The sequence below is a fragment of the Apis mellifera genome, linkage group LG1 (assembly GCF_003254395.2).
Source record: "Apis mellifera strain DH4 linkage group LG1, Amel_HAv3.1, whole genome shotgun sequence".
Lineage (NCBI taxonomy): Eukaryota > Metazoa > Arthropoda > Insecta > Hymenoptera > Apidae > Apis > Apis mellifera.
Genome location: NC_037638.1, coordinates 16,005,394 through 16,027,926, shown reverse-complemented (window position 1 = coordinate 16,027,926; position 22,533 = coordinate 16,005,394). Strand labels below are relative to the sequence as shown.

Below are 22,533 nucleotides of genomic sequence, written 5' to 3'. Positions count from 1 at the left end.
AATAATACAATGCATGGCCAATTTGCGTTATCGAAACGTTGAAGTTGTTTTTTCGTTCCTTTTCCTCCTCCTCCTCCCGCGAAATGAAATATCTTTTTTTTCCTTTTTATTTTAGACACCGTGTAGATGTTGAGTTCGTACGCAAACATTGATAATTTTTATGGAACGTTCGCGCCTGTGTTGAAAGTATAAATCGATGTATTACGGTGTATAAGCTGTGCAAACAAGCAGCGCACGTTAACTGTATATTTCATATGAATATGAATCGTGACACGGAATGAGATATAGATACGAAAAATAGTGTACAGGAATACGGGATCGGGCCCGTGATATAAATTCTATTTCGTAATTCATCAATCTTGTCTCGCATTCGGTGCGAAGGAACGGAAAGCTAAGTAATACGTGTGTATGTGTGTGTGTATGCGCGTACGGTGTGTGGTAACTGTACGTTTTACGTTTGTCGTGTAATTTAAACTCGGCGATAATGCTCGAAACAAAGAAATTTCTTTTTCATATCGACGCTTCCGATGATTTGTTGCATCGTTTTCTCCTAACGCGACACTCGTGCATAAGCATTATTATCGTATTATAGTTCACTTTTGTTTGTCAATCTCTTCCCATTCCCCTTAAACTGTAGATAATAAAAATCGAACGATCCCTCCCTGGCTACGTCTAAAATTCCATTAGAAAATTCTTCGATCAAAAGGAAGGATATACACGATCCATATTTTTACGATTGAAAGAAAATGAAAAATAAAGAGAAATTTATTTTGCTTTCCACAATTTGTAAAATTTTTAAAAACAAGGAAAGAAATAGCAAAGAATATCATCGTTAATGCTCAACAATTTCCACGTTTCAGAATAAACATAATTTTCGCGTTGATCGAATCGAACGATATCCATCCGTGTAATAAATTGCTGATCGGATTGGCGTCGTTTCCCAAGCGACGATCGTTACGTTTTCTCCCGTTAAAGGATTATTGCAAGTTCTCTCCCCGACAACCTTGAAGTTCTTGGAGAAAACGGAGGCTCGGATCAACGATATGCAGCACTCACCATCTCTAGACATGCCGAGGCGTAGGCACTTTTGCAACCGACAGTACTGGCACCGGTTTCTGTTTACACGGTCGACCACGCAATTCTTGTTCCGCGGACATTGATAGTTGACGACCGACGACTGGGACCGCCTGAAGAAGCCTTTGCAGCCCTCGCAGGTGATCACACCATAATGAACACCGCTGCTCTTGTCGCCACACACCTTGCACGGGATTATTTCGATCTGGGCTGAAAGCAAACAGGGGGAAAAATTTGTTAAATTCGTGATCACTCTGGTAATTGAGAATCGAACGTGATCCATTCACTTTCGTTTCTCTTGCTTGATGATTCTAAATTTTGTAAGATATGGTTTTTTTCTTTTTTTAGATTAAAAGATTCTTGATATTTCAATTTCTTCTTGCAGTCGATTCTCTTGTTTTTACAATTCATATCAAGAGTTCATATATACGAATCAGTTAAAAGTAAAATTGAGATGAAAATATTCAGAATCATTGATATTTTAATAAGAAGAAAAAATCTTTATTGTATATTAAAAATGACGTATTAAACGTGTCTCTTATAAGATAAAGAGTTGATATTATAAAATTGGAATTCTTAACAAATTATCAGGATATAAGCGTTGATAATTATAGGATATAGCTTCATCCTCGTCTACGTTCGAAAATCCAAAAAATACAAGTTCCATCAATTTCGGAGACGTTTATTTTTCTCTTTCGTTCCTCGATAACGCGTAATCAAAGAGGAAGACCGAATCCGTCCTCCGTTTTACGTGCTGCCACTTTATTCCTGGCTCGTCAAAGTTCACCACACCATCGGTCGTCCTCTAGTATATTTATGGATAACCTTTCCGATTGGGGGACAATACTAGACGGCGGATTCCATCGCGGGAAGGGCAAACCGTGCCCAAACTCGTCTAATAAACTTACAATTCCGAGGAGAGATTGGGAGAGATTTCGTGTTCGGTTTATAATATGGCAATAATACCGATAACACCGGAGAGATAAAACCGTGACCGTGGTTTTTCCACTCGTGGAAAATCAGAAGGCTCGAAAGAAATATACGTAGCCACTTCGCGGCGCGAAACATCATCAGCAGGCAGGCAGAAAGGCACCATTCATCCACAAGTGTTTCTGTAAATTGCAATTGCTTATCCCGGATGTTCTCTCCCATCGAATCTCAGAAATCGCCTCTCTAAGAAGGTATCCTTGTCTCGATGGGGAAAAACGTGACCGAAGATTCGCGTTAAAATTCTATTTCCCCCCTCATTGTACGAGCAATAACGCGCAGATAAGAGATATATATATACGTACGATAATTTTTCTCGGATATAAACTATTTTCAGGAAGTATTTCATATCGATTTAGAGAGAGGGGAAAAAAGGAAAGAAGGGATTAAAAAAAGCTGCATCCAGATTCTTCAATATTGACTTTGATTTGCCTTATTTCCTTCTATTTCGAGATCGCATTCAATTCCGAATATTATAAATAATATCAGGCTGGGATAAAATTATTAACAAACTCGATTTAAAGAGATCATTCTTATTCTCTGTATATTACGAATAAAATCGAATTTGTCGACGATAAGAGAAAAATGATGTACGGATATTTTTCTTTTATTTTTAAGGGAAAAAAAAAAAGAAAAAAATTTTAGCCACAGCCAACGAGTACCTCGTATAGAATTGACTTGTAGCCTACGATCGTCCAACAGAGTATTTTCCGGACTTGCGGGTGTTTGCACTGGTACCCTGGTTCTAGTTTCCGGTGGCTGAGGGCTCGTACTGTCCGCCCCCCAACTCGGCCCACCGAACGTAGAGAGACTTCCCTCCATTTACGCTCCACGCTAATGTGGCGTTTCATTTAAAAATCCGCCCCACCAACGTTTTCCTCGCGCGTAACATCATCACAGTGGTTTCTCTCTCTCTCCCCCTTTTCCACGAATGGGAAAAGAATTATTTCACGGATCGGCACCTGTTTCTTCCAACGCGGCCGTTCATCGTTCATCGCGTAACAGTTCACATCACACTGCCGTTACAGTCCCACCAGCGTAGCGGTTCAACTTTTTCACAGTGTCTCGTCGAGAACAATCGTGAACAGTTTCCACAACTCGGTCGTAGACGAGAGAGAGAGCGTTCCATCGATCGTGAGATCGTACGACGAAATGAATGCACCCTCCTATTCTGGACACGTTGCACGCTCGAAGAGGGGGAGGGGTTTTAGGACGTTCCGGAGAGAATTTTCCACAGCCGGGTTTCTAAAGAGGAGTTTCGTTTCGAGAATTAGCGGGCCGATCTCTCGCTCGATCGAGCCGCATGATAGATCGGCACAATCGGCGAGAGAGCGCACCTCCTCGAGTATAATAATTCGTACTATTAACGAGAGTTCCCTCGAAATGTTGCGAAACGAAGTTATTCTTCTTCGAACTCTCCTTTTACGACGCTCTTCTCTGCTCAAATTGCCGTGTTATTATCGTTCGTGGATCCTACGATCCACGCGAAGAGAGGGGCAGGAAAAATGAAAATCTTCCAAACGATTTCCAGCCGGATCCTATTTATACGCCTTCTAACCTGGATTTCGACCAAGAATACACCCTGATCCCTACACCGTGAACCCCAACCCTTAAATCAATCGCGGCTTACAGGCTTTCGCTCTGCGCCATCAGGCACGGAATGCGCGCGACAAATTCCTGTCTCGAGTTTAAACCGCATCGATCACCTCACCGCTTCTTCTTCTTCTCCTCGAGTCCACGAACGAATTCAACTTAACGCTTGTTTTATATATATATATATATATATCGAATCGAAATAATCCATCCTATTATAGGTGAGGGGCGAAATTTTTGAGAAAGATCGAGAAACGCGGTTGGAAACACGGTAGAAGGAGGAAAGAGCGCGAGGAAAAGAGTAGAAATGCGGCTGCTGCAGTGGCTCCCGTTGCCCTCTATTTTCGTTCTCAGCTCGGTAATGCGGCGACTATATCGCGAGGGCGCTAAAGCAAGACAGAAGAAAGAGGGTGTGCTAGTGCACGAAGAAGAGAACCGAGGCGAGGCGAGAGAGGAGGGAGAGGTACGACGTTCTCGTGTGTACGTATATGCACATGACGTAGATACACGTATATATATATATATATATATATACGCACTATACATAAATGTATCTCTGTATGAATTTGTACATCTGATACATTCGCGTATCTACAGTTGGTCACACAAATATACTCGCTTGCGTTACGTATATATAATATTTCGTACGAAAAATTGAAACTATTAGAAATTAATTTTGAAACTATTCTAGAACGATAGACCAATAATCTGGGAATTAAACAAAATGTATAAAAGATACTCGAATAGCTGGACACTTTTGTCCTCTGTATATATATATATACATATGTAATTACGTAGTAGATACGTATACACACATATGTATACGTATATTCGCGCGCACGTGTGTCGGTTGGTAGAGGCGACTACCGTATTGGAGCGAGGAGGATTCGGTGCTGGCCGTGTCTGTATATCGTGGTTCTCTCGTCCGACAACTCTAGCGCCACGAGTAGCGTCGAGGCGCTTGCACCATACGGTCGAACATTACATAACCGAGAACGATGAACCCAGAGTACAGTCACCCGGCACGCTCGCATCTTTGATGTGCGTCATGCCGTTGCCTCGAGGAGAGTGCACAGCGCCGGCTACTATATGCATACCCCGGAACTCCCGAAATCGAAGCCACTTTGTTGTACCTTTGTCCATCCGTGCGCGCTCGCCTCTTCCCTCCCTCCCCTCCCCTCTTCTTCTCCCTCGTTAGACCGATCGCGCACGCACGTATTCGTGCGTGCGTGCGTGAGTGCGTGGTAAATAGAGGGAAGCGAGAGATTCTGTATTTCTGCCAGCCAGGGATCGTACGATTGATCGTTCGATTTCGCGATTGGAACTTGTCCAAATCCTTTTTTCCTTTCGCGAAACGATCGAAAATTACGGAAATCGATATCGATCTACGACGGCCACGAGCTGTGTTATTAATGGAGTTATCGAAATTGCTGGGGGAAGGGTGAGCTTTAGAATTATTTTACGAACGTCATGCAGCTGTAACCGGGAAGAAACTCGTATATAACTCGTTGTATCTATGAATTCCGATGAAATACCAATTACGAAAGAGGGACGGAAAATATGTGGGAGGGAGGAGAATACGTAGGAACGAAGGCTCGAGTCGAATTTCTGTTAAGGTTTCTTCGTTGTCGAAATCAAAATCAATACAAAGTAGTAATCTCCCTATCGATGCTGCGCATAAATGAATCGAACTTAAAGTCGAGATTAAATCGCGTAACTTTGTGAATTCCTTTGAGAGGAATTGCACGGACAGAGATAGAGATGAAACGATAGATTCGGAGGAGCTGAGTAAATAGAAGAGAATAGTGGAAGCTGCACTCGAAAGCTTAAAGCTGGTTTTAGTTAAAGATTTTAGAAACGAAAGTAATACGGTTAATGTATAACGAAATAACGAAATCAATTGCTAGCTCTGTCTCGGACTGGTCGTCTTCGAGATAATTCAGAGCGAGGGAGAATGACCTTAACCCTCTTAAAATAGACGTTATGAGTGTAGGAAAAAAAAAAAAGGAAGAGGGGGAATTTTATTCAGAAACACGAATTACGATTTGTCATTAGCGATGAATAAGAATTAAAAGACACGTGTATACACAACTTGCAAGTCACATGGCATTGCACAGAGAGTTTAAGTGCCGGACGGATGAACCGGCAAGTCATCAGAGCTTTACGACACGAAGTAGAAAGGGAATGATCAAAATAAATAAAATGTCTTTCGTTTGAAGAGGCTATTACGAACGTCTATCATCGGCAGAAACATTAAAAGTCACTAACTTACGGACGTGTAGTAGTAGTTCGAAACTACCGTTACAACTTCCGGTGAAATCTGAGACAAGATGACATCAAACCGAATTAAATCGATACCGATTTAATATTCGTTGTTTCGAAACGACGAATATTAATTCACCGCGAAGCGAATACCGAATTAATCTTAAATATAAATCCTTTTTTGCGTAACTTTGTGTAACGATACAAGATAGATATCGATTGGCCATCGAAACGGCATGAGAGGGATAGCTTGGATGAATCGATCGAAATTAACTACACGAAGCATGAACACGTTTCCCGGTTATATCGTAACACACGTCATTCACCTACGTTAACGATCTCTTATTTACGATTGCTCGAAGCAATTAGTTGTTCCTGACGACACACGAAAGAACGTCGTATATCTCTTTGTCCTTACGTAAGCCGTGCTTTCTTTAGAGTGTGAATCGAATGGACGAGAAGAGAAATTCGACGGAGGAATATTCAATCGGCATCGACGTCAAGCCTTCTTATGTTTCACTTTGTTCACCCGTACGCTATCCCCGAGCGGATCATCCGACTGAAATGAAATTCTCCACTTTGCACGGAACACGGTAGAAAGTGGTCAAAGATATACCGACGTATTACCATCAGACGTGAACTCGCATCCCGACAGCGTGAAAATTGGGAACGCGAGTAGGCTTTGGTAGTATCGATGGCACGGCATGGAATACCAATCGAGTGAAACTTACTTGTTGTGTTGACAAAGTGAAAAAAGCAAGGAACGAGATTCGTGGTCACGAACAACGTATCGATCACATGGGCCAAACTCTGACCGACTCGTAATATCCAATTGTCACGGAGCGCGTAGAGGATCGCTATCTCACTGACATCTATCGTTCGAACGATAAATACCAGCGATAGAATATACCGAGTACAATCTATATCTAATCCACCACAATTCTGTCAATCTTTCGATTCGATTTACCATTTACCGGACACATAGAGAGACGAAACTGTGTGTAGAATCAAAGGAAAGCATCACGTTTCGCGATCATTTTTCGAATTGCATTCGTGTTCCAAAGAAGCTTGGCGTGAACCGTTCACAAATAGCCGATCGTTTTCATCGCGACAGAAACTCCCACACCGCACGAGGTAGGCGCGCGCGAATCGTCGCTAGGAGCCGCGCAAGCGCCGCATGTAAAACGTAATGTGTACACGTACAGGGACGCGCGTGTATACACGCGTTGAACGCGCACAACCAACACACTCGCGCACGCACACTTGGACACACCGGGAAACGTGTACACACAGACGAGGAGGAGGTCGCGCGTTTTCCACCTGGAGCCTTTCCAGCCACTATGATGATCACTTTGTTGGCTGCACTTAACACGCACGAAACGCGACGTCGTACGGCGGAGCAAGCTTGTCCCGTAGGTAACGCATCCTCGACGCGATCATCCTTCTCCTCTTCCTTGTCCCGTGTGGTGACGTTCGATCGACACCGAAAACACGGCGAGTCTGTTCGGGCTGGTGAAATTTCGAGACGCGGAGAGGCGCAGCGTCTCGAAGCGTGCACGGTGCACCCGAGAAGAGGTGACGAGTAGAGTGCTGGAGCAACGGTCACGGGAGACAGAGAAAGGGGAGAAAGGAGAATGGAGAGTGCGAAGAAAGAAAGGAAGAGAGCCGAACGAGGAAAATGCTGGTGTAACGCGAGCGGAGAAACGACGGAGGCGAACGTACTCCTCGGCCAAGCGGGACCACTGGCACGCACGCATGCACGCGCCCGCACGCAAGCACGCACGCACGCACACGTGTACTCATGTACGAGAGCGCGCACGTAGCCACGATGCCTCCACGTTTCCTTCCTCCGCGGTAATTTCGGCAGTCCCGCGCACCAACGCGTACACCGCAACGATCCAATCGGCCGCCCGAATCGAGCGGCAAAAGCGACACGCGGTACGCGTTCGTTATCCGATGTCACGCGGCCACGCTTCCTGCTACGGGCCCGGCGGGGAAAACTCGCGGAAACACCGTGCGACTGGCGCATTAGAATATTTCGGGGGTTTGATGAACCTCGCGGCTGTACGAAGAACCCGAGTCACTGGTGAAGAAAGGAGGCGAACAAAGGACGGAGATAATGGAACGGACAAAGACGGAAAAACGAGCGAGCCGTTGGGGCGGAGGGGAAAGAAACAAAGAAAAGTAGGGGAAGGAGATATAACGACAAGGAGAGGAAAAAAGAGTATGAGAAAGAGAGGGAGAGGAGCGGGAGTAACCGGGGGAAAAAAAGGCACCGAAGAAGTAAAGGCAGATAGATAGAGAGGGAGATGGTGATAAAAAAAGACGGAAACAGAAAAAAGGGGGGGGGGATATATGCGGGAGGAAGAAAAAGAAGGAGCATTAGAAGCGAGCAAGAGAGAGGAAGAGAGAGAGAGGTGTTTTTCGGGGACCGGCGTTAGCGAGTTGGCATCTCACAATATGTCAGAACTCCCCGCGCTCCCCCACCAACGAATGACGCTGCGTCGGGTCACTGAACTGTGCGCGCCTCCGCCGATGATGGCCGAGTGCCTCACCCTTCGCTCTCCCCACCTTGCTCTTTCGCCCCCACCACCCGCGCAACACGATCATTGCCGAAAACTACCGAGCTGTGCCGACTAACGAATCTACGCCACGATCGCCGACTGCGCAACTGCGAACGGTCACGGAAACGCACGATGCAGATCACGAGCGCGTAAGGCGGGCTTTCCGATCTCCGTCCCGTGTGGCGCGGCACGTTAACTTTATTAGCGCGGCTTGTTAAGGGCACACCGGCTCCTAAATACACGTGCGTATCGTGTTTCCCTCGACGATGCTCGGAAACCGCCGCCTCGGAAAGTTTGTCTTGGGGAAGGAGAGGCGTCGTCGTTTCTACAACCGCCGCGACTAATTAAAGAACCACGATGGTTTTCCGTTCGCTCCCGCCGTTTACGATTTTAACTTTGATTGAGTAGTTGTGGGCGCGACGCAGCCACCAACGAATGAGTGGTTGAATTTGGAAACGGGGATAATGGATTTAGAGATTCCTTTTGATACGGGCCGCGTTTTACGAGCAGTTTTTAAAATAACGAGAATGAAACGGCATTTTATCGGCATTAAGATTCGATAAAAATATAGATACGTCATTTATTATGGATATAATTTTAGGTCTCCTGAATTCTACCGAAGAATGCTTGATGGATGTGATCATGAAACGTATCGTATCCGTTAAAAGCATTTGGAAATTACCTGCTCCGTTCGTTACAGGGACCTTTATTATTAAAGATAACAAGGTACATTTTACGATAAGTTTTACTTATAACCTTGATTCGATATTCGCACGAGCAACTTTTCTACGCTCGCATGGGCGGAATGCAAGGCTTATTCGACTCTAAGTTCTCATATTTCACAATTTCTTTTTCAATCGAACTATTGCATCTCCGACCACCGCGGGATTGCTACACGGTGCGTAACAATCGGTTTTAATTTATATTCAGTGTTAATGCGATTCCACGATCGACGTACGCTTTAGGCATTTGTGCCAAGGTCACTTTCATTTTTGTGCCGAGTATAATGCACTTAATGCAACGTACACCGCCTGCCCATTGAAAGCATTTTGATTCAACGCTCGGTCCTTTTTCACGCGCTATTGCATTTTCCATTCCCGATCCTGTCAGCTATTGCAATGCAATCGGTATTTCGAAGTTCAAGCATAAACAATTGTCTACGATCAACACAATGTATATTTCTCTATACTTACAACCTATCACTCGTGTCAAGCAACAATAGCTCAACCAACGATGCACAAATAAAAAGAAAAACGCAATTTCTTTATCCATCTTTGATTCCCGCATTGAAATTATCATCACGAACCGTCTTCTACGTCCTTCTACGTCCTCTCTCTTCTCCACTTAACCTAACCACACCATCTATACCTTTTCCAGAGAAACCTCTCACCCCTCTTTTCCCTGCTACTCCATTTGGCCCACTGTCCCAACATGAATTTTCAAGTTATTGCCTCTTTCCTTGTGCACCTTCCATCTCCACCTAAATCTTTCCCGCACCCATACATCATCCTTCTCTACCCTCGTACCTTTCTTTCTCACCCCTAACCTCCCCTCCTCGGCCCCCTATCGCCGAATAACCTCCTTCAGTGGTTCGTTCTTTCTCTTGGACACGCGCACGGCTCTCCCCACCGCCGACCAACTCCTCCCCACCCCTCCGCCGCTTCGTCTCCCGTCCTTCTTCCTCATCGAGTGCCTCTCGCTCTTTCCCTCTGCTTCCACCCCCTCTTACTCCACCACGTATTATTGTCTCTGCCCCCGCGATCCCTCCCCTCCCCCGAGCATCGCCTCCTCTCACTTCAAGCCGTTCCCTCGGTCGTCCTCCCCCCCCCCCTACCCGTGTCCCTTTCGCTCCTTCTCTCATTTATTGCATAACCGTGCACGAGGTTGCCAACCTGCGCCGCGTAATACTCTATAAATACGTTTCGCAAATAAATAATCGCGCCGGCGATATGTCTCTTTGCGCCGTTCCAGCGGTTCGATCGGACACCGGCGACGTCGCCATTGCCACGCTTGGAATTTACACGATGAAATGGCCCGATAGCTGAACCCTGATAAGCGTACCCCTCGCCGATAACGATGCCATGCATGCCTCGGAGCACACGTATATGCGGTGTTCTCTACACGCGAGAGAAGGCGAGATGCGTGCACGCATCCGGCGTAATACGCCGAGCGACGCCCAAACGTTCTCTTCTCTTTTCTTCTGGTAAACTGTACGCATATACGGATGCGAGTACGAGACGAGTGAGTGCGTTACCAATTCGCGCTCGATATCGAGAGACCTTTCTGCCTTCGGGCTATCCCGTGACGAACGATGGCAATGCTAATCGATTCTCGTGTTATGTAATTCGGGAATTTGGTCCGTTGTTTGCCTCTCTTGACACCTACTGATCGATACTCTCGCCTGGTAGTAGCTCTTTTTTTCATCGAGGGCTTGGGCTCTTTTATTGGTGGAATAAAATCGTACTATCTTCGATTGATAAAACTAGATGATGCAACGTAAACAACGTAGTATTGGTGTAACTATCCGATATTCGGTTGTTCACGGAATAAGATTGGAAATCTATGAAAAACTTTGAAAGGTTCCGGTTGAGAGACGCTAAGTTACGTAACGAGAACCTCCAAAGCCGCTTTACAATGCAAACCTGTTTCAGTTTCGTTCCCTTTGCCTTCACGTTCGCGCCACTATTCGCCAATTCGGCGTTACACTCGGCAACAGACGAAGAAGAAGAAGAAGAAGAAGAAGAATGAAAAAGAAGATCGTACGTTTTCGCTCGAATGCCCGTTTATGTATATCTCGAGGTCGAAAGGCTGAGCCGTAAATGGCGAAAAATCGGCCTGATCGAATGCCCTGCCGCCGAATGAACTCGAGAATTGCGAACGAGATGAGACGGCGAGAGCCAATCGCGGGCACGCCGGCGATCAGCTGTCGGGTAAATTTACACCAGGTGAATCAGAACTGTTGGTGGAGTAGGAACGTGTATCGCAAGGCGTGTTTCCACGAGAGACGAGAGACGTACACAACGGGGGATGTCGAAACAGCTTTGATCGGCCGTAACTCCGTTAAGCCCGGAGACTTGGCGCAAATTACTCGGCCGAAGTTGATGTTTATTTCCATGACACTTAGGAACTCGCTGCGAAGTTTGTTGTCCTCTCGCGGCCCTGCTAAATGATGTCAGACATCGTACAACAAGGAAATGGCCGGGTGACAGCGTTAATTTGCGTTGTCTTACGCGATACTCTCTGTTGGAAGACCAATCGTCTTCAAGTAACAAGATGCAGATGCTTGTTTCGGACGAGTAGAAAGTTTTGTAAGAATTGCATAATTTGTATCCTTTTGAAAAAAAAAAAAAAGAAAAATGTAAGTTTATTATAATCTCTACATTTATCATCTTATATATTTTTTTCTTCCAATTCCTATTTCTAATCTTAATGTTCACCGTAAAAATCATACCATAAATCTTTTTTCGTTAAATAAAAGAAATAAAAATTGGCGCTTCGTTAGATTTTTTACTCGAAACGAATATATTTCCTTCAAATCGTTCCAAACGACATCAACATTACGTAACTGAATACAATACTGTTCAAAGAGTGTCGTGGTAAACTTTCGTCACTACAATTAGAACGTTTCATCTGGCAGATCTACCGGTACCGTGATGCACCTGCGCCATTGGGAAGAGTTAAAATTTTCGTGCGGCCTTTTGAACCACGTCGACTCATCGCCGCTTATCGTATATCTGCGCTCATTCGAAAAAACGACAGCTTGATTGCACTCCGTTTATCCAAATATTCTCTTCTTTTTATTGCTTTCTCCTCGCATCTCATCCCGAGCAGCAGTCGTTGCGTGCAGCCGCTGAAGCGAGCGCGCGCGCTTGTCGTCGGGAGTTGTGCGAGTGGCGTGAATCTCAGAATGAATGTAGGTCAGGCTATAGAATAATCAGTATGGAGGTAGGTTCTTATGAACGAGTGCAAGCGTTCCGCACGCTTTTAATATTTCCCTTCTTTCTACGGCCTGGCGGCGTCGTCGACACGCCACACATTCGCGGAAACGGCCGCGAATAGGCCGAAAGTATTCTGCAACGCGTGGCAGGGAGTCGCGATTAGGATTGACAAACGATCGCGTCCCGTTCGGCTGCATCGTCCAGATTCTATCGAGGTTATCGATAAAATGTTTCCTATCGTTTGTTATCTCGCGCGGAGACAACATCTTGTTTGATGTGTACATTACTGCAATATTAGTAAAGAGAGAGAGAAAGAAAAAGAAAAAAAAATATTCGAGAGAAATATGCTTTTGATAGAATAGCAGAAAGGTTTACCATCGAACGAGGAAGATATCCAATATGTTTAAGTCGAGGCGAGAAAAGTTTGGAAGCGATAAGATAATAAACTAACTGCAGCTACCAATTTAACCCGTACAGTTTGCAATTTCGTGGAATTCGAATCGAACGTCGTAGTAGCGGATACATACACTGGTAAGATAATCGAACGCGTGGATTCACTAGAGTCACAAAGATCTGTTTTCATCGCTCACGTCCATGCATTGCCGCCTAAATATACGCGAGACAAAATATAGCGAGATGATCTTCGGAAATAAGGAACTGACTACACGGCCGGGAATATCCCACGCAATATCCCACGAATTTTATCAAAGCAACACACGTAATGTATTTGACATTACCGACTTACCGATTGTTTCGTTTACTACGCCTATGCAGTCTCCGTGATTAGCGTTGCACAGGATAAAATGTAACGCGATAAAAGGCAACCGATGCGATCTGCGAGAATGACCGATCTCGTGGATTACGTAATGCTTTGACGCGAGTATACGAGATGCAAACGGCCCTTGGGGCCACGCAATGCGCAACTGCGAAGGAGTCTCGCACGGTCGCACAAACAAGAATGACCGTTACAGTTTCCTTAAGCGAATTCAGATGTGGCAATGCTTGCGACACTTTGATGCCGGCATGGACATGGCACGGTATAGCGCGGCGGTCGTTGCCGACCGGTGCCAAAATCGCTCGAAAAGATTTTTGAATTTGGGCCGGGCCGGACGCGAATAGCTCGGAAATACATCGACCGATTCAATCCGTTAAACATTGTCTTCCGTTTCTCCCGACCATTCATTATGTATTTTCGTCGCACGCAGTCTGCTGCGGACACGTACATCGCGGATAAATTGTGGCCCGTTACGCACACGGATTTATCGCGTCACCTATGCGTCAACGCATCGGTCGTGGATACGGTACTGATTTGCATCTGTTCGTCGTACGATACTAACAACGGCGCGATTCGCATCTCTATGTCACTTTGTGAATCGTTCGATATTTTTCCATTCGTCGGCAAACTTCGTATTGCACGTCGAGGCCAACGACTCTTTGTCAATACTCGTCGAAATTTAGAATAGAAGCTCGCAGTTTCTAGTTTTTGGTTATGAGAATCGATCGTTAAGGTTACGTGTACTTCGTGCTACGTCACGCATGCCTAGCGACGGTATATCTTCCAACGACATCTATTAATCGAAATCCGAAAGCTTGTTCGATCTCTCGAATCTCGAAAAAGCCAACTTCAGTTCGTATAAACGAGGTGTATTGTGCTCTTCCCGTTCCCATTTATTTCGTTGTATACAGTGTTATTTACTTGTGCTAGCGTCTCGATTTTACAAACGTGGACGCGCGTGATTCTATCGAGAGCGTGTTTATCCTATAAACGGCAACTAATAGCCACGCTATATTTCTTGGCGTCGATTCGATCGCGAGTTAACGTCTATTACCGCGTTGCCTGTACCGCCGCAGTTAAATGTGTAAGCACCTTTTCGAAAAGGACATTTCGCAGCCTACTGACTACGCTCACCGTGTTTCGCGGCTTCCCTTGTGCTTCTGGAGAGCCAACGAAAAGCTCCGACGGGTTTCTCATGCGAGAAAAGTCAACGTTTTTCCAGCGGTCAATACGAGAAGCTAACTGGCGACCGGGTGTCGGAAGGTTAGTAACTTGGTCAACGGTGAACGACCGAGGGAGGGAACTGCGCATGCGCCAGTACGCCGGTGACCCAGATGCGCGCAACGTGATTGCCGCTCGGCCGTTCTCGCCGATTCTCGGCGACCCTCGGGGCCTCTCGCGGTCGCCTCGCGGTTGACCCACATCGCTGCTACTCGCGGCACTCGCCACCACTCGCGCGCTGTTCGCGCCATTCCCTCTCTCTCTTTTTCTTTCTTTTTCCCCTTCTTTTCGACTTACTCACTCGTTCTTTCTTTCTGTCTGCGATTTATCGATGCGCTTCTCCTTTCCACCGACTCCCTTTTGAATATCCCGCGACAATTGGATAGTTTTCGATGATAACAACGGTAACGATATATAAATGATAGGTGTTATTTTGAGGAAAATATTTAATGATATCATCGATTGTTAATTGTTAATATAGCGTTGTTTAAAGTTTGAGAAAAGTAACCGAGGATTTAAAGAAATAGAGGTTATACTAATGAAACGAGGGTCGTCTGATATCGGTTCTAACTAACCGGTTAAGGAAAAAAATACTGTTAAGTAGAAAATATATATACGTTAAAACTTGGAATAGCATTAAGTCAAATATTCTTTAGTTTCGCGCTGTGTAAAAAAAAGAAAAAAAGAAAAAGGTGGAAAAATGTCGGGATTATTCAACGCAAAATTCGTTAAGGAGAAAAAAGAGTTATGAATTTCTAAGTAATTAGAAGATACCCGTTGGAAAAAAAGAATACTGGAAGGACGTGTGCAACGATAATTTAAAAAATTCGGAAGCCGGTACTACTCGTGATTCGAGGAAAATTGGAGGGTCCGAGAGAATCTCTGAAATATGAAAAGGCACGTACGGTGTGTCTGTACTTGAAACTGACTCACTGAAGCGTTGCTCACTCGTGACTACCACTCGTCTGAATTCCACTATCTTTTTGCTCCTGTCGGGTGTCAATGTTGTTTTACCATCAAGATTTAGGCACGATATTTTTACAAACTTCTCTTAATCTTATCTCTCAATTCGTTAACTTTACCATTGAACCAACAAATTGTCTTTATTGTAAAAAAAATCACAAAAATAATTATTATTCATGTAACCATCGATCACCACCTCTTGAAAGAAAAATAAGTTTCATACAACCTTACATTTCATCGCCTGACATTTATCTATTTTATTATATCTGATTTGAACGATCGCATACGAGAAAAAAAAAAACTCCCACATGCGAGGTATTTCTTCCAATAGCATAATTTGCACAATATTCGCACCTACGTACGAAAGAATGTCGAAAGGAGTCGTACAACACCTTGAACACCATCGCGGTATCGCGTACGGTTAACAATATTAATGACCGCGTCCTATAATTGTTAGAAACCGGCGGGTTCAGTTTATTAATCGCCAGTTCTCGATTACGTTTCATGTCTAACGACACCTTTATCTATCGACATTATCTCTCGCTTCCCTTCTCTTTTTTTTCTTTCTTCTTTTCTTTTTTTTTTTTTTTTTCGATGTCCGGCGTATGGTCGCTTTTCACCTCGCAGTCGATGCCCGTCATTTAAAGTTACGGCATATTGATTTTAATGCGGCACTCTCTCGCGTTCACCAAACACGAATCCCGTTCGTAAAGAGGAACAGAGAGAGAGAACGTGTACGTGTGTACGAGAGAAAGAGAGAGAGGAAGGTAGCCAGTTGCAACCGAAGAAATTAATTCCTTTCAGCTTTGTCGTCCCTTTTTCCGGGGATCCCGTTTGAAGAATATCCGTAATGAAGTTCATTTCGTCCCCAAGGAAACGGCACGGAGGGGACTTTAGCTTTCGAGTGGCTCTGAAGAGCCGACCATCCTTCAACCTTCTTTCCTCACTCGGTCCTTCTCTCTTTATTTTTCTTTCTTCCTTTTTTTCTTTTTTTTTTTTCCTCCTCCCTCCGTTCAGCGGTAAACTAACGAGCCAAACGTAATAAAAGCATTCGATGCGAACAGAGAGCAATTGATGGCTCTTTCCTCCTCTTTTTTTTCTTTCTTTCTTTCTTTCTTTTCCACAGTTTTTGTAACGACGAAACCTTATAAAAGTCGGTTACAGTTCGGCAGGAAGTTGCGTCGAAACTTGTCGCGCAATTGAAACGTCTTTGTCGCGAAGTGGCGCAACGGCGACGATTTACATCCAACCAGTGAAACATGCTCGTCATTTAGTTCCGTTTATTTTTAGTCCGCACGCGGCTGCGACGCGTACAATAGCCTTTATTCGATTTGACGAAAGACCGGCACGCGTCACACCGTTTTCCGGAATGCTTCCAGTGAAATTTAGAAAGCACGCCCGCATCTGCATGATCGCTGTCACACGCTGAATATGCATCGTACAACAGTCGATACGTGGCCGCATACGCTCGTAACAATGAGGGATGCTTCGTGGATTCTCCTCGTTTTTAATCGCGCCTCCTCTTTTTTCCTTTTTTTTTTTTCCCACCGTGAATCACATTCTCACTGATACGAAGTTTGTATCGTTCACGATTGTTGCAACGAAGATTTCGCAATTTACAATAAATTTTTAAACATATTTTTTTTCAAGAGTCTTATAAATGATTATGAATTTTCTAATTCGAAAAAGAAAATTGGCAAAAGGCTCGATGGAAAACAAAATCTGTAGGTAGAAAATTTATTTCAAACCCTTTTTTTTGAAGGAATATTCGCGATGCTCTAGCAACGTCCCATGGCGACGAGACGAGAGTCTGGCACGTTTATAAATTGATCAGAGCCAATCCATTAACACCTCTGATCGATCCAATCGACCGATCATAAAAATTATTTAACGCGTTAATCGACACTTTTGCGTTAATCCACTTGCTACCTATTGACTTCCATCGACCACGTGAATAGACAAATCGGCAAACATCATCCACGCAAGAATCAAAAAATCCACTCCCTCCTGTCCAATCCAATCTTACTTCCTCCGGTTTAATTACCGGAAAACAGGGCTGGCAGCGATAATCGGGCAAAATAAAAAAAAAAAAAAAGGAAAGAAAATAAAAGAAAAGTTGATCAATCGGCTAACCGATACCCCTTCCCCTTCCATCGCACGGTTCTACGCGATCGAAACGGTTAATTGGCCGGACGAATCGGTCGATTAATCGATTAACCGTCGAACGGTGTGGCTCCGTTAAGCTGAAACGGTTCTCGATCGGCGGAACTGATTCGAGAATTATACTACCACGTGTCTTCGCCGCTCGTTTAATTGCTCCCTTGATCGTTAAGCTCGAAACTGCGCGAATATCGGTGCATACGATCCTCCTCCTCGTACGCTACTAGGATGCATACGAAAGGATGGATTCGCTGTTCGTCGAACGGTGGCGCATCGAAATGTCACGATTCGAGATGCAAGTGAACGAAGGAGGAGGAATCAATTTCCGTTTTGCATTTACACGAACCTCTGTTCGCTCGTTTTCCTCGCAACGATCCGATTCCGGATGAAATGATGCTCCACGCCGTTTTCTCTCTGACACGTGTCACACGGTGAACTTGCATATTTGCAAGGCGTGGATTTTCATTTAAATGGTAAACAAGTGGAATGAAGACATGCTCGTCGCGAGAACAAATGTCACTAGTTCTGATATTGTTTAATTATCACTATATCGCGTTTAATTACAAGCGTTTATTAAAGATACATATTATCAGTGGTAAATCAAACGCGAATAACTTGAAACGGGTATATTTGGATAATTAACGGCACGATTAAACGCGATTTATAGCGCAACTTTGAATGAAACTTATCCAGTAGAAATTTCCATTTCGTTGCAAATTTTGTATATATTCGTATCTAAATGTAAATGACATTTCCTCTCTTATCTAATTTATGTCTTATTCTGGAAAAGTATTAAAGAAAAGTAATAGATTCGACATGCATACATCAGCATACATACACACACACACACACACATATATATATATATATATCCAACGAAATATGACTCGTGTAAGATCGCCTTGCGAAATTCACTTCGCTTCGCAGTCTTAGAAATAACTTTCCGCTCCCGAAAATGTATCGCGGCAGTCAGTATTCGAAACTACGACTATAAATTTTTCTAAATCTCCGCTTAAACTTTACCACGCCGAACGTTCTTTCACAGAGATATCAAAACTTTACAGGAAACTCCCCTCAAACTCTTCTCTTATCTTTATTCCTCCTTTAAGAATTTTTGGAAATCATTTTTCCCCTCCCTACCAAATAACACGAGACGACAAACGTACCTCTCGATGCAAATCCTAGACGACAATTTCTCCTTAAAAAAAGAAAAACGAGGAACCAAATAACTTTATTCAAAGATCGATATCTATTTCCACGTCACGTGTTATCACCTCGATCCAACCAAATTCTCACCTGCAACCTCACGCAGAGAACTCTCTTCCCAAGTGCGTGGCTCATCTACGAGAGTCCATTTTCATCGCTCTCGTTAATATACGCGCCTCCTCCTCGCGATCTCGCATTCGTCGCGCGACCTGGCGCGCGCAATAACCGCGCGCAAACTGTTTGGAACAGTATGGCACACGCGGCCGATTCATCGAACGCGCATATGTATTTATAGCGGGTCGAGTTTCCACGAAGACTTTTCCTGGCGATGGATCCTAACAGCGAAAGCCAGCCAACTCGAGCGAATTACTCGGCTGTTTGGGATTCTTAGCGGCGAACCGTGTCGTCGATGTTATTATTATTATTATTGTTGTGTTTTTTTTTCATCGTGGCGATGATAAGGATGGTGATTCATTTGGATGGGGATGATTGATCTCTTTGCTTGCTTGGGGGGAGGGAGGGAGATTTTGCTCGAGAATAGATTTGTGGATGTTGTGCGTTGGATATTGTTGGAAAAGGTGGAGTATTTTTAGACATCTTTGTGGAAAGGATGGAGCAAGAGTTAAAGGTGATAGCGGTGAGTAAATGTATTGGTGTATGTATATATATATTGTTGATTATAAGGATTGAAATAATTGATGGAATGAATTTTAAATTAGATATTATTTCGTTTGAGAATGCACGGTATTTTTTTACGGAAGAAACTTTCGACAAGCGGAACAGAATTATAGAATAAATAAATAAATAAATTCGATAAGTAATAATCAATTATAATTGCATGGTTTATATATATATTTATTAACTTTGTGAAACAAATTAGCCAATGGTCGTCGATCGATATGATTGATCCAAGTTCCAGTTCTGTAACTTGGAATGAATAAAATTGAAAGCGGGAAAGGGTGAAGTTTTGAATTTTAACTCAAACGTATTCAAATGAAATCTCAAATGCTTGTTAAATGCTAATTAATTAATTACAAGAAACCGCTAAATTACCCGCCGATAATTTTTATTTAAATAATAAAGCGAATGGTAAATCATCCTTCGTTGCGGATATGCGTCTATATAATAGAATTTTTCAATCTTTATTCCTACCTAAAGAGACTTCGATTTCACGATAATTATTATTTTTAATCAATTTTTAATTATCGTTTGCGAGACTTGTGAATTATTTTTCGAGCAAAATTAAACGGGAGAGGAATAAATGGATGTACGTTTTTTAACAATTTAAATACCACTTAAACCCGTAGATAAGCCAGGCGCATTCATAAAATGAGTTAGCAAGCGTTATTATGAGTAAAACTTGAAGTCGTTCATCGAAATTGGGCTGCGAATATCACATCTCATAACCATAACATTAACTCGGTGTTTCGTGCAATAGCTACCGAGAGAAAAGCCGGTACACGCAATGCGTCTATTAAAACGCACCGCTTTATTAGTACTTATCCAGTAAACTATTATTTAAACGTAAGAAAACGAATCACCGTGCTTCGTATTATGCAACATATTACCCGCGTGAATAAAAGCTGAAAAAGCGTGCAGAATAATTAAGATGCCCTTATCTAACGTTCTTAACGACCAGATTAAGAAATCACACGTATTCCGTTCGTATTCGGATGAAAAAGAAAATACAAGTTTAGGTCCCAATTAATCGCGACAACTATTAACGCGCCTTCCACCTAATTCGTCAAATCGAGTTAAAAAAAAACGTTGTCCGTCCATTTACAATAACAACGACATTTAACAATCCCCGAGCTTCGCCACTTTTTCAAACACCGCGATTTAATTCCTTGACGCAAATAACTTTCCAAGTGAACGTCTTGCCTTAAATTTCTTCTAAATTTTTGCAACGCGACTCAAACATTTTTGACATTTTCCCATTTTCCTCAACCTCCTCTCTCGATTCTTTCAATCGGTTTTAATTTTTTAAACCAAATTATTAAATCCTAGTTCTAAGATAAAAAATAGAATTGAAAATTCGCTGGAAATAAAAAATCATTTATTTTGGAATATTTTGATTGTCGGTTGCAAAGCATTCACAAAATACAAAGCGTTGTGCCCGTGAAATACGACAACGTCATTCATATATCATAAAGTTGCCAGATTATCTGGATGAAGAGGAGCATTACGAAGCATCCTATGTAAAATTGCAATCAACGTTGGGCCGATCGTTCGCCTACGACTAGTCGATTCTCACATATCTACATACCTAATCCGCCTACTAGTTTCGCTCCCTCACGCTTTATTTCATGCGAATCATTGTGCAGGCCGAGGACGAAAAGAAGAAGAAGAAAAAAAAAGAGAAAAAAGGGGAGAGAAAAGTGACGAGAGAGGAGAGAGAGAGAGAAAAAAAAAGAAAGAAGTATTAACGTTTCCCTCGATTTTATCGTCGAACGTTGCACGTTCCTTTTCCTTGGGAATCGTGGAACGTGCTTCGAACGCGCCAATACCGATATTTGCAATTGGTATCGATATTGAATTGCGTAATGGCGCGCTTGTGAACTTTCGCAAGGTGTATCGCGCATGTTTATCGTTTCTTCGCGCGGAAATTTCTTTTTTCCCCCCATTATACACGTTACGATAATAATATACGGCTATTCTCTCCTCGTTTTCGACTCGAATTTAAATCCGCGTGGACGGATCGATTACCCTTTCGAGGGAGGGAGGAACGATTAATTCTCTTTAATTTCATCGATTCGAAGTTTTTGGCGAAAGAGTTTGTTGAGTTTGGAGAACCTTGGAGAATTTATAAAATTATCGGCCGTGTAGTACGGCGAGGAAGTTCTGTTCTGCGATATTTTTATCTCGAAATTATGCTTTCTAAAAATAGATTTAAATACGATGAGGAGGATTGGAAAGAAAAAAAAGAAAAAAAGAGAAAAAAAAAAAAAGGAAAAGAAAGAGAAAAAAAAAAAACCTCAGTTTATTTGTGCAAAGGAATTATATTATAATGTTTCAACGATAAAAAAAAGAAAGAAAGGAAGAAAGGGAAAAAAAGGAAAACGGTATATATATAAAGCGATGTTTGCTTTTGTCCGTTTTATTATATCGCCTAGCGATCGTCCAACTACCACGTATAATATTTTAAGCGCGGAATGCGATAATAAAAGTAGAAACTAAACAATTATTTTATTGGTCTGCTCAAAAGCTTAGTTACATCACTGCCTTACGTTCTCCACATCTCTCGTCCCGTAATATCTTCTACGCGTGATTAAAATATTAAGAAAAAAAAAAAAAAAAGAAGAAAAAGGAGAAGAAGAAAAGAAAAAAGAAGACTATTAAAATAAATATCTCGACTGAAAATGTATATAAACGAGACGAGAAAAGTATCGTACGTCGGCGAGCATAAAGTTATCAGTCTAATATTAGATATTGATCCACGCGTGTCTGTTCACGTAGGTCTGTATCCACTGTGGAAAAATGTAATATTTCATTGGTAATGTGTAACGGGTCCATTAATGCGATTACATGGACGAAAATTAATGCGCCATCGGTGTATCTCTCGGTTGCTTGTACGACACGGGGACGTCTTCGATAATTAAATTTGTCCTCGAGGATGGTAGATATCATTTAATCATCGTAATAATAATTAATTGAATCGTAGGCTTAAAAAAGATTAGACATTGAAGAGAAAGATTTCTCGATTCTAATATTTCGCCCTCTAATGAAATACCGAATATTTACAAACCATTCCATTATTATTTCTATTATTATATATATATTTGTTGGTTGG

The 22,533-nt window shown here is 43.0% G+C and overlaps 1 protein-coding gene and 1 long non-coding RNA gene across 15 annotated transcripts in view; one reads left to right on the top strand and one right to left on the bottom strand.

Annotated features, from left to right (window-relative positions):
- LOC408586 (probable nuclear hormone receptor HR3) overlaps nucleotides 1-22,533 on the bottom strand; it is a 112,733-nt gene that overhangs the window by 14,090 nt on the left and 76,110 nt on the right. For 4 of the 14 annotated variants that reach the window (XM_026445298.1, XM_026445274.1, XM_026445293.1 and 1 more), the window contains one exon: nucleotides 1,057-1,284. In XM_026445298.1, the coding sequence (XP_026301083.1) occupies nucleotides 1,057-1,284 (228 nt within the window). The other 10 variants (XR_003306105.1, XM_026445266.1, XM_026445270.1 and 7 more) reach the window with 8 other exon arrangements.
- LOC113218581 overlaps nucleotides 14,073-22,533 on the top strand; it is a 90,059-nt gene continuing 81,598 nt past the window's right edge. The window contains exon 1 of the long non-coding RNA XR_003306110.1: nucleotides 14,073-14,456. This is a non-coding gene — a long non-coding RNA (uncharacterized LOC113218581). The remainder of the gene's footprint in view (nucleotides 14,457-22,533) is intronic.